General features: G+C 37.7%; 1 protein-coding gene across 3 annotated transcripts in view; it reads left to right on the top strand.

Annotated features, from left to right (window-relative positions):
• Positions 1-13,460, top strand: part of glra1 (glycine receptor, alpha 1) — a 54,330-nt gene that overhangs the window by 26,499 nt on the left and 14,371 nt on the right. For all 3 annotated transcript variants that reach the window (XM_056250382.1, XM_056250383.1, XM_056250384.1), the window contains 5 exons: positions 202-425; positions 2,960-3,042; positions 4,188-4,325; positions 8,261-8,475; positions 11,012-11,158. In XM_056250382.1, coding sequence (XP_056106357.1) covers positions 202-425; positions 2,960-3,042; positions 4,188-4,325; positions 8,261-8,475; positions 11,012-11,158 — 807 coding nt within the window. The remainder of the gene's footprint in view (positions 1-201; positions 426-2,959; positions 3,043-4,187; positions 4,326-8,260; positions 8,476-11,011; positions 11,159-13,460) is intronic.

A 13,460-nucleotide genomic window follows, 5' to 3' on the forward strand; every position in this document is an offset into this window, starting at 1 on the left:
CAATTATCTCAAGCTAAATATATAGTGAGACGATGCCAAATTTACCTGGACTAAGTTTAGACATACTAGCAAAAAAAAAGAAAAAAAAGCATGTCCTTGTGAAACTTCACTGGTTCCTGAACCTGATGTTAGCTTGTAAAATGTGCTGGTGTCTCTTGCTCACCTCTGATCTGTTGGCATGGCCGTCTTTGTGTGCCACAGGATTACAGAGTGAACATTTTCCTGAGACAGCAGTGGAATGACCCTCGGCTGGCCTACAGCGAATATCCCGATGACTCCCTTGACCTTGATCCCTCCATGTTGGACTCCATTTGGAAACCTGATCTGTTCTTTGCCAATGAAAAGGGAGCTAATTTCCATGAGGTTACCACTGACAATAAGCTTTTGAGGATCTCCAAAAATGGGAATGTTTTGTACAGTATAAGGTGAGAGTGCAATATATAATCTAATGCTGTCAATAATACATTATACGGTGTGTTTTTACACTTAAACCTGGGCTAGTTGTTAAACCAGCTTTATTGCTGTCCGTGTTTCCCAGGGTGGATTGATTTCCTTGCGCCCTTTAAAAAAAGACATCCAGTTCATTAAACACACTTTGACCTTTTGTGATAAAATGGCTCAGTAGTGGGCCATGTTGTCACACTATATGGGGTAAGTTGTTGCAATGGAACCTGCCATTAAACAGCATTTTATAGAATTTTCAGCAAAAATGTAAGAACAAAATCATTATTTAGACAAATGTAATGGGTAACATAAAATTATCGGTAACGCTTCCTTTTACAGTACAGTACTTACGTGTACTTACAGTGTACTTACCTAGAAAGTACTGGCTAATATACGGTAAGTACATGGGTTAGGGGTAGGTTCAGGGTTAGTACCTATAGTTATTACCCAGTAATTATAATTACTATAATAAGTACATAGTAAGTACATGGGTGACAGGACTGTAAAAGGAAGCGTTACCAAATTATCAACAAATATCTTTTGGCCAACAAATATTGTAGTTGGTAAGTTTTATAAAACATATACAACATAAGAATGCAACAAATTGACATGTTACAAAAGATTTCTTTTGATTTTTAGAAATAATGCTGTTCTTTTGAACTTTCTGTTCATCAAAGAGTCCTAAAATAAATCATCAGTATCACGGTTTACACAAAAATATTAAGCAGCACAACTGTTTATAACATTGATAATAATAACAAATGTTTCTTGAGCATCAAATAATTATATTACAATGATTTCTGAAGGATCATATGACACTGAAGATGCTGAAAACTAAGCTTTGCATTACAAGAATAAATTACATTATAAGATATATTAAAATATAAAACGGCTACTTTAAATTGTAATAATATTTCACAATTTTACTGTTTCTACTGTGTTTTTGATCAAATAAATGCAGATTTGGTCTGCATGAAGAGACTCTTTTAAAAACATTTTTTTTTAAACTCACCGACCCCAAACTTTTGAACGGTTGTGTATCTTGATGAAATTCTACACTGTTTAGACTGCACAGCATGTTTGCTTAATTGTGTGTGGTACTTTATTATTAAAAAATGAAATAGCTTAAAGCAAAAATATATAATAAATCCTTCCTTGCACATTTCCAATTTCCAAATTCACTTTGTCTTATCATTGTAGCATTAAAGAAGACTGGGGTTGTGGGGAATAGCTGTGTGGATTGGGAAGCCTCGTCTCTTAACTTGACACCATCAAATGAACCTTTCAGATCAGTTCAGTCTTAGCTGTGAACTCTCTCTAAATTGCACCAGCCACAGTGCACAGTTAAATTGAACATTTCAGGTAAATAACCACTATCCTTTGATAGTGACGTAAATACAGCCTCTGCACTGGGCTGATTCTTTATCTAGCTTTAGGATCATATGAGGCAGAGTTAATAATCATAGATTTAATAGAGTTTGGTTGCATTTCTTAAAGGAATAGCCACCTAAAAATGAAAAAAAAAATCTCATCCTTATGTCATTCCAATTCTCTATGCTGTTATTTCCATACAATAACTATTCATAGTGACCACACGCTTTAAAAGGCACAATAGGAATGGTCTGTAGTACAACTTCTGCACTATATTTTAATTCTTCTGGAGGAACAGTGAGGAACAGAATGAAATTTAAGTTATTCACTGATAATCGTCACCCCTGATGCAGCTCTCAAATCAAATGTGGCACCTGTGCTTCAGGTTGGACATCAATAACATCAAACATTATTGGTTCTCCAGTGTCTCATAACCAGGTGTCTCGTAAAACCAAAACGAACTGCGACATATTTCATTTGAGAGCTGCAGTGGCGGTGGAAATTATTGGTGAAAAACAACTGATGACAGTGAGCAAATAATGACTGAATTGTAATTATTGGGTGCTGTGTTATTGTTAACTAAAAGTTTGCATCATTTAAAATAAATCTGAAATCGAATCCAATATAAATGTTAGATGAAGAATCAAAAACTTAAAGGGATAGTGCTCCCAAAAATGACAGTTCTGTCATTATTTGCTCGCCCTCACAAAGTTGTTCCAAACCTGTATGAATTTCTTTCTTCTGCTGGACACAAAAGAAGATATTTTGAAGAATGCCGGCAACTGACCAGTTGATGGACCCCATTGACTTCCATAGTATGGAAAAGAAATACTATGGAAGTCAATGGAGCCTTTTCTTTTAAATGAAAATTAGAAATGTTGCCTTGACACCTAACTGAAATAAGTTTAAATACTAAAACGACTAAAACTGGAATAAATATTAAAGAAAAAAAATCAAAGCTAATTCAGAATATTAATAAATGCAATTAAAGTATATAATGATATTAAAATAATAATACCGATGCGGGTGAACTGTTCCTTTTAAATTGAACCTGGTTTGACCAGTGGAAAAGGAAGAAAATAAGAGCTGTCTAATTGGATCTGTTGTGGAGTTTGTTGCTGATCGCGGGTGTTGTTGTTCTCAGAATAACACTGATTCTGGCCTGCCCCATGGACCTGAAGAATTTCCCTATGGATGTGCAGACCTGTATAATGCAGCTGGAGAGCTGTAAGTATGCCCTGATCCTTTCAGCCAGATGGAGAGGATTTATTCAGTGGTGCAGAGATGGATGTTGTACTGGCTGGCACCAGCAGATGAAGAGCGTAGTGATTTAAGGCCGCCTTCAAGTAGATTCAGCAGTCAGCAGAGAGACGCTTCAAGCACAAGCCAACTCCGGCCCTTCCTGCCATTACAGATTTCTGTTATTTACCATTGATTCTCAAATTTGCCAAATTATAGCGCATTTCTGCAGGGGAAACTTTGTTTGACTAAAGCATTTAGAAAATTATGAGCAAATTATTTGTGGGTGACGGATAGTGACGCAGGTTTGGTGGTTATGTAACATTTGAACAAATCTCTCCCGTTAAAATCAATGCAGACAATTGCACTAGTTTTGATTATAGTGGGTGCTTTTTGTTTCACATTTTGACTTTATATACTAGGGGTGTAACAATATACCGTGTCACAATATATCGCAATTCAAAAATGCAACAACATGTATCATGGATAGTGGCAATCTGTATTGTGTATAGTTCAACAAAAAATGAAAATTACTGTGTGAGAAATAAATTCACGTTTTCAGAGCACTACATTAAAGTAGGCTACTATAATGTTGAATATAATAATGCAATGGGGGAATATTTGTCCTGATAATACCAAATGTCTTACGTTACCAGTAAAAAGTGGCCTACATTATTTTACATATATCTAGTCAGTGACAGAGTGCACGCATATTTGTCTAAAATAATTCTGTATTTTTAGCTTGAATATTGAATATTTTTATTCTGGTGTCACCCTTGTCCGTTGCATCGTCCAGCACCAAGTCCAATCCTATTCATTTACACCCCCTATGTAATACCAAATTTAACATTTAAAGCAACAGTAACATTTTTGTTAACCTTTTTATCATATGTCTGTGAGTATCGCAATAATATCGTATCGTGAGTTCAGTATCGTGATATATATCTAATCGTCACATAAGGGTATCGTTACACCCCTATTATATACTATATATTATTGGTTTTCAAGTTTAGATCGTTTCTTTTAGAAGTGTGAGGTGGCCGATTCGCTAAAATAGATGCCAATTTCAGACCAAATGAAACTCTTTTTTTCGCTGTCATCACAACACTATCGTTTCATCTTTCCTCCACTAGTTGGCTACACGATGAATGATCTTATATTTGAGTGGGACGAGAAAGGAGCCGTGCAGGTAGCGGACGGACTGACGTTACCTCAGTTTATACTGAAGGAAGAGAAGGATCTGCGCTACTGTACCAAGCACTATAATACAGGTGAGTGTCATTCATCGTGAGATATTCAACTGCATGTGAAGCTCTAGTGTTTGTTCAGAGCTGACACTGGTCTAGATGTGACCGGACACAATCGCAAACTATTGTTGGATCAGTTGTTATGAAGCACTTGGCACCAAAATGGGTTCAGTGAAAGGTTGTGGTCGTGGACCACAGCTATGCTTTGAATCTTCTTCATGAACTTTTGATTGGGTTAAATACCATCTGTTCAGTCAACGTTGACGGTCAGGATTTGTTACACTCCAGATAAACTGGAAAATTGCTGAAGGCCAGACTAGTTCAGATCGAAAATAGAAGCAAGCCAAAACAGCAGGGACAGTCAGAGCAGATTTTCTGCCTTTTTCTTGATTTTTTATCATTGAGCAAATGAGAGTTTGTGTTTTTGTTTTGTTCGAAACAGTCTTATTGGATATAATTAATTGATTTTTTCTTAAGCATTAGGTTTTATTAAAGGTCACATTTATCGGATATCGTAATAGGTTTGAGGACTAAGAGAACTTTAAAAAGGTTATTATAAACAGTTACGTTAAAGGGGTCATGAACTACATGAATTCTTTAATATATTTTTTTATAATGTTTATACAAAATAAAGTTTAAGTACTTGAAGTTACCAGTTATAGTTGACAGGATAACGATAACAGTGGATAACTGAAACGGTGGATCATCCGAATGCATCCATTCACGGTGTTTCATGTAAACGAATTATGAATGAATGTACCATCGTTTGTCACACTGTCATTCTTATAGACTATTTATCCTTCATCATTTTCGATAAAGTGAAAAATGTAGGCTATGCATTGTCATTTGCAGTCGCGTTTAAAACCACAGAATAAATGCTCTGTAACAGACAAAACAATAGTGAAACACATGGTGAAAACACTGTTACTCACACTTGTGTTGTGACATTACTGTCGGAATCAATATGGTCGTCACTGCATCATCTTTTATTTTCGGTCTCTCTGAAAAGACTGCGCCGAGCGGTGTCTTGTGTAAAAACGAATCTGCAGTAAAATTAAGCGAAATACACTTTGGTAGGCAGGGTTAAATAGGCAACGAAGTAGGCGTTGATCTTCTTCTGAGAGGCGGTCTTTCATCACACTATGATCCAAAACGGCTGGTTTTCAATAAATTGGACTAACAAGGAAGTCTTGAGTTCTGAAATTTACGGGATATGTTTATAGTACAATGACTTCTTATATGTCAAAAGATCCCTTTAAAGACCCCTTAAAATGTTATTAGATTAACATTACATTTTATTTTAAAATAAATTGTAATTTTTTTCCACATGGTTTTCCGAGGCTTCCGAGCACCTCATGCTGATCTCACCATAGAGCACATTTCCATTATTATCTCGTTCTGTTATAACACACTGGCCAAATACTCATAGCATTGAGCCTCATTCATGAAACACAAGCGGAAAGTGTAACATTTTATTTAACTATTTAACATTTAACTATTCAAACACAATTTATTGCTTTAAATTTATTGCAAGACAAGTACTTTATTTACATTGTGTATTATTACAAGCCATTATAGACTACAGCCTGAGATATCAATTCTGCAAGAATTTTCATGTCATTAAAGAGATTTCAAAATGGTAGGGGAAAGTGTATATAAATGTATAGAGAGCTTTAATTTATGCATTCTTTTAGATGTTTGTTTCTTTGAAAATATGTATTTTCCTTTTTTGTGTATATGTATTGTATTTGTGAAAATATTCAAATGGGGTCTATAAAATGAAATTTAAAAACAATTTATATACAAAAGTTTACACAGACATTTGTGCTCATGCAGGCCCCTCATATTGATTTTGTATTAAGTATAGTTGATCTAGATAATTATCTTGTCTGTGTTTGCATTTTTTACCTTGAGGTAATGCAGAACTAACTAATATCAGTCAGATTTAAATACTTTGAAAAGGTTCAATATTTGCTCAATTCTCTCTCTCTCTCTCTATCTCTCTCTCTCTCTCTCTCTCTCTCTCTCTCTCTCTCTCTCTCTCTCTCTCTCTCTCTCTCTCTCTCTCTCTCTCTCTCTCTCTCTCTCTCTCAGTCCGGTCTGAGGTGCATCTCATAATTCTTCAGTGTGCTTACTTTGCACTTCACCTATCACCTCTGTGTTTGTGCGGATCAAATACCCTGATGATGCCCTAACGCTCTAATCATCACTCACCGTCTCAGTTCTCACTCTCTCTCTCTCTCTCTCTCTCTCTCTCTCTCTCTCTCTCTCTCTCTCTCTCTCTCTCTCTCTCTCTCTCTCTCTCTCTCTCTCTCTCTCTCTCTCTCTCTCTCTCTCTCTCTCTCAAATTCAAATTCAAATGAGCTTTATTGGCATGACAAATTGTACATTGTATTGCCAAAGCATTTCTATGAGCATGAAAAATATTTTTTTTTAACAAAGTAGAACAGATTTTGTATTGAACAAGTGTGGATAAACAGGAAAAAAACGGAAAAAAAAACAAAAGTGTATGTTTTTTCAGTGGTTTGTTTTTGCATATGTGTGAGTACAAGAGTTTATCTCTCTCTCTCTCTCTCTCTCTCTCTCTCTCTCTCTCTCTCTCTCTCTCTCTCTCTCTCTCTCTCTCTCTCTCTCTCTCTCTCTCTCCTCTCTCCTCTCTCTCTCTCCTCTCTCTCTCTCTCTCTCTCTCTGCATAGTCGTGTTCCTCCAGCGCGAGCACTGGACATTCAGTACAAGAGCTCTGCTGCTCCCCAGTCAAAATTAAAGTGTCGTTTTTCTCAGATATATTAGTGGCAATCTTTTTTGATTTGCAGAGCAGGCCTAAGCTCTGCAGTCCAGCCTGTCTTCCTCATCCGAATGCATCCTCCATGTCCCTTGGGAAAAAATAGGCACTTGTGTAGTTTTAATTTTAGTGCTGGTCAGTTGCATCCCTGCTGTTTTTCGCTTGGCTGTTTACGATCAACAAAGATTGCAGTCCAAAGAAAGTGTTTGCTCTCTCTGTTTGAGTCGATACCTCTGTTTGCTTTTAGTACTAGACTTTCCCTTTATGTCTTTATCTATATTCATAAATGCAACAGTGTAGTCAATACATAATATTCCCAAGAGTAAGGGAATAATCTAGAGGTTTATGCTGCATCAACTCCGTAACAACTGCAAAAGCTTGGCTATTCCAGTTCAGCTGAGTAAATGGTGGAAGTTAAATGAACCTTGACCCTGACATTTTCAGCTCTGCTGTCTAGTTATAGTGTGGGAACACACATGGAATTGTCATGGGCCTGTAAACTAGGAATGGGATTTGACTATTCTGGTTCCCAGATTCCTTTTAGCAGTTACGGATACTTAATGATATATATATATACATTTTTTTTTTTATAACTATTACTATTAAATTTGATCATTAAAACAATTCTTCCAAAATGTGTTTACATAGACTCTTTTTTTAGGATTTTAAACAAACTACTAAACAAACTAAAATGTTATAACATATATTTATTTTTTTGAAAGTACTATTGACAAAACACATATTGTGTATCTGTCATATGGCAGATGGCAAAAAGCAGTCAGTATATACACACTGATTGAAGTCTGTAAGCTGCATATGTTTTATTCGCTAAGAAGATCCAACTCGTCAGAGTCATTTGTTCAGGAATCAGATTCACTAAAAAGAACAGGTTCATTAGAGTCATTCATTCTGTAATTGGACTACACTGGTCACGCTCTCCATTTTGTTCTGATTCAGTATCTGTATTTTAGTTTGGTAAACTGTTAATTGAATCAAACATCATTTGGTTCTGGTATTTTTTTTAATTTATTTTTTATGGAACTGTTTCTAAATAAGAACCAGTTATTCCTTCGCAACCCTATTTAAAAGGGCTGTCTTAAACCTGCAAAGACAAAAAACTGGAGAATCACATAGAACATGAGAAGACAATGAAAGCCACATACTATTTGTGTTTCAGGGAAGTTTACCTGCATAGAGGCTCGTTTCCACCTGGAGAGACAGATGGGCTATTATCTGATCCAGATGTACATTCCCAGTCTCCTGATTGTCATTTTGTCTTGGGTGTCCTTCTGGATCAACATGGATGCTGCTCCTGCCCGTGTAGGCTTGGGCATCACAACTGTGCTGACCATGACCACCCAGAGCTCAGGATCTAGAGCTTCTCTTCCCAAGGTCAGTTGGGTCTCCAGCATAAATCATCTCAACAATACAAAGCCCTGATGGTGTAGAGTATACTCTGTCCACAAACATATTTTAATCTATTTCATGTATACCACTGCAATATGTCATGAGCTGTAGTAGGCTCAATCCCTGTCCACTGCTTGTCTATATACACATCATCCTGATCAAACTCAAACCGCATAGAAAATTATTTTAAGACTTAAAGGCCTGGTTCCACAGACAGGTCTTAGATAAAGCCAGGATTAGGCTTTAGTTCGATTAGGATATTTAAGCAGCTTTCATAAACATGCATTGGAAGAAAACATTACTGGTGTGCATCTTGAGACAAAACAATGGCACTGATATATCTTTAAGATATGTCAGTGCAAGTTAGGCTACTTTTAGCAAAACCAGCTTCAACATGCATTTTAGTCTGGGATAGGCTTAAACCTAGTCTGTAATAGACCCCTTTTGCGCCGACTTCAGAGTTGCGCCACGGCGCTAACTGGAGGCAAAACAAGCGGACAACTGGAGGCGGCCGATACAAACCAGCACAGATTTGGCTACATAATTATTTATTAAATTATTATTATTATTATTATTAAATGTCATCTTGTTGTGTTGTTGGGTGCAAGTATCAATGAAAAATGAATATGCTGTATCTGGAATTTTTATTTCTAGAAAATATTCACATAATTAAAATTGCACCGTATGTCACTCTTTACATTGTCGTCGTCTTTCCGCTGGCTCGGCAGAACTGCGGATCGTACCACACAAGTCTTGTACATGACCATTCAGCCCATAGTTATAGATTTATATGCCCTCAGTTTCTCTTTACGCTCGGTTTCTCTATCGGATTGGTGTAGAAGTCAGGCCACTCAACCGGAGTGTAGCGTTACGTTAATCCTGTCAGATCGTCCTTGCATTGAGTGAGCGTGTACGGGTCAGCCAATCTGGTTCCGTCCGTTAAAATTAACTTTTGCAAATAACAATCGCGGTCCTGGACACTTAGTGACCTTGCACATTAAGATAAAATCGGATTTTCTCCAGTCATTGTTAAAAAAACAAACAAGCTAACTTGCAAATTAACGTTAGTGAAGCGGCCAAAGGGATCGTTCTGCCTCCACCTAAGCTCCGCCCACAAAAACCGTCACCATGTTTACCAACTGAAAAGGGGTCTATACTGGGGGAAAATTATAAAAATGCCAGTGTCACATGTATCACATGTGTGCCACACTGAGAAAAATAAGTAAGGCTGCACGATTAATCGAAATAAAACCAAAACAAGGTTGCGATTTTTAATATGTGTGTATATATATATATATATATATATATATATATATATATATATTTCAGTTGTAATTCTGATGTCCTTTTTTCTGTGTGTGTGGTTTTTGGGGATTGTTGACATAATTACTTTATAACAGGACAGAAATTGTACCCATCATTTCTCTGTACCTGTTTTACTTACTCAGCCTGCTGTAGTACTTCATATATTTTCAGATCCTACATGCAGCGTCAAGATGAGACAGGATATTGCTGTAGTTTGAGATGCTGATCATCATTTACATGCACCATGACTTGGCACACATACCGTTCAGGTTTAAATAGGTTGCCATGCTTGACATGAAAACCTCTAGCTGGATTTATGAATTGAATTTGTTTCTTATGAATGTTTTGGGAGATTATTCCCAGTTTTGACATTTGCCAGATGATTTTGAGTCTTCTCACTGCAATACTGATCATGCAGGTGTTGAAAAACGCCATGTTTTTTTTAATGTCAGTGCTCAAGCCATGTCCTTGGATGGCTGTACCTCCCCTGTGTCCAGCTGCATTTATCTAAAAACACAGCTTTGTCTCTTGGCTTAAGCTCATAAAGACTATTCGGTTTTGATAGTAGTGGGTGTTACTGATGGAAGTAATTGTAAAGGTTTCAATTAACGAAAGAGAACCGTTCCAATAAAGCTATATGAGATTAGCGGTGAAGATCAGAGCGGAATATTTCATCAGCGCTGTCTCACCCCAGCGCGCTCCCGTCATTTCAACAATGCTTTGTGAACCGTGCACTCTGTAATGCCACCTAAACTCCACAACCACTTTGGTCACTGGCTTGTCAAATAAAGTGAGTCTCAGCCAAGTGGTCGGGCCGGCAGCCCAGCTCTTTTCCAGGCCAAAGAAGAAGCTCGCAGCGCGTCTCCCAAAGCGCACTTCAGTCGTCTCTATGCATAGAGACCGGGCCACTGTCTAACAGCCATCATGCTCTGAGAAAAAAAAAATGCATAAAGACTCACTGCTAAGCCTAAATTCTTAAAATTGACATATTTTATTCATTAACACTTTGATCCCCTATCTCAGGCTTGGTAGAACAGTCCTTTTAGCTCTCCAGATTTTAAATGAAAGGTATTCTTACCTATAATAGGCATATTTTACGACTTTCTCGACTAGAAAGTTCTGAGCACTTGAGCCAAGAGTGACTCAGTGAGTGAGCCAGGCGGTGACTCAGAGTTGGGCTTCGTTGCAAATCCTGTTGATTTCTGTCTTGCTGCAGGTCTCGTATGTGAAAGCCATTGACATTTGGATGGCAGTGTGCCTTCTCTTTGTGTTCTCTGCTCTGCTGGAGTATGCGGCCGTCAACTTCATTGCACGCCAACACAAGGAGCTGCTGCGCTTTCATAGGAGGAGAAGGCATCTTAAGGTAAACCCTACAGTACAAGCACACTGTATCTACAAGCCCTGCAGATGCAATATTGCACATTTATTTAATCAAAAATACAGTAAAAACAGTAACGTAATTGCTCTATTTGAATACATTTTATAATGTAATTTATTCCTGTGATGCAAATCTGAATTTTGAGCGTCATTACTCCAGTCTTCAATGCCACAGGATCCTTCAGAAATCATTCTAATATGCGGATTTGCTCAAGAAACATTTCTTGTTATTATCAATGTTGGAAACAGTTGTCCTCCTTAATATTTCTGTGGAAACCGTGATACATTCTTTTCAGGATTCTTTTAATTGAAGGTTCAAAAGAACAGCATTTATTTGAAATAGAAATCTTTTGTAACATTGTTAAAACGTTTTAATAAGTGGGTCTTTCAGAAGGGAGTCGTCATTTTTGGGGGAGCCGGATTGATATTTTCTCCTGACTTTAGCATGCTGAGACTGAACCCAACATAATGTGAGTTGAAGTTGAAACATTAATGCTCCTTCCATTCATAGAGTAATGTGAGTTGGCATGGTGAAATCTTTCAAGTAGCTCAGAAAGCTCCGAATAAATCCTGAATCCCTCCGTTGTAATCCTCAGTTTGCCTCTGGGCTGCATGTAATGGGTGCAGTGAGATTAGTCTCTGGTTCCCTTAGCCCTATACAGGTAAATCCACAGAGACAGACTACACAGCCCTCGCTGATAGCAGTCCTTCCACCATTCAGGCGCCAAAGGCAAATGATGCAAACTGCAAATCCAACTGTTTGGTATAAATGCTAAAGATTTCCATCTAATAAGTTCACAACCCATGCAGTAAGGGTTTGGCTGGTTGGCATGGACCAGTTAGCCAATTCTGGTAGATAACTACTCCAGTCTGGAGGTCTTTGACTATTGACTTAATTGAAAAATAGCTCTTTATTTGGACAAATACATTTTTATAAAACTGTCATTCAAAAGTTGGTTAGACTTTAAAGTCTCTTATGTTCAGCAATGCTGCATGTACTTGATTCATTTTACAGTAAAAAAATCTTAATATTGTGAATAACTTTTCAGTATTAATATATTTTAAAGGGGACCAATTATGCCCTTTTTCAAAGTCTTGATTTTGCTACTAGACTAGGTTTTCGTAGTTGAATGTTCAAAAAAAAGAAAAGAAATTCAGATATTGTACACTGTTGTAGCACTTCTCTTCCTAGTCTGTCAGTAACGCTCTGTTTAGTTCCGGTCTCTATTAAGCCCCTCCTTCCGAAAAGTGCAATGTGCTCTGATTGGTCGCCTGGAACAGTGGCTTGTGATTGGTCAACCTCTTCGAGCATGTTTGGGAAATGTCACTCTCTTAACATATCTGCGAGTTTAAACGCACTACTAACGCAACTCAACCAGGCCACACTCCCTTTTTTGGGGGGGGGGGGGGGGGGGGATTTGCCTTTGGCGGGAATTATTTAAATGAGAAATATAGTGATGTGTTCGTTCCCGTGTACGTTCACTACTCTTCATTGCACAAGATCCTTCAGAAATCCTTTTTTTATGAATAGGAAGTTCGAAAGAACAGCATTTATTTGAAAAAAGACAACAATGTAAAAGTCTTGACTGTCTTTTTTGATCAATTTAATGCATCCTTGCTAAATAAAAGTATTAATTTCTTTTAAAAAAACAACTTTTGAACTGCAGTGTATATCGAAATATTTCATTGGTAGTGGTACGGTATGTTTGCCAGACATCATTTTTGTTCTCAAAAGCATGAAATGGAATTTTTCAGTCTGTTTTGGCCGTCACGGCTTTGAATAGCCATTAACATGAACGCTCTCAGATGGCTCTCCAAGCATGAGACTCCATGTAATGGCACGTGACCATGGTTGTATGATTAAATGTTTGTGTGTATATGGAGTGTTTTTCATTTCAGGAGGTGCAGCACAGCAGTAGGTTTGCTGCATTATCATTATCACCCCCTGGTTAATGAAACTCCCCAGCCACAGTGATCCACGGCTGGGGTTCAGCCCTTCATTCTGCCTCACTGGGGCTATCAGTCAGTGCCTGCTCTCTGCACTGCAGCCCGGAGCTGTCACCTCCCTGCACTACACAATAAAACAACTCCCCGGCATTACCATGGGAGCTTATCGACCTCCTCCTCCTCCTGCATATGTCTCTGAGAGGCGTCGGGTGTAGAAAGAGGATTCCCCCTGCTGGACAGCGCTGAGATATGTGCTCAGCAGTGGTGGAAATGACACCAGAGCCAAACTTGTTTCAAAGACTGCTGTCCTGTAAACACCTGAATATCTATTGATATATAAA

This window comes from Rhinichthys klamathensis, unplaced genomic scaffold (assembly GCF_029890125.1).
Source record: "Rhinichthys klamathensis goyatoka isolate OS25496 unplaced genomic scaffold, OSU_Roscu_1.1 h1tg000068l_1, whole genome shotgun sequence".
In the NCBI taxonomy this organism is placed as follows: domain Eukaryota; kingdom Metazoa; phylum Chordata; class Actinopteri; order Cypriniformes; family Leuciscidae; genus Rhinichthys; species Rhinichthys klamathensis.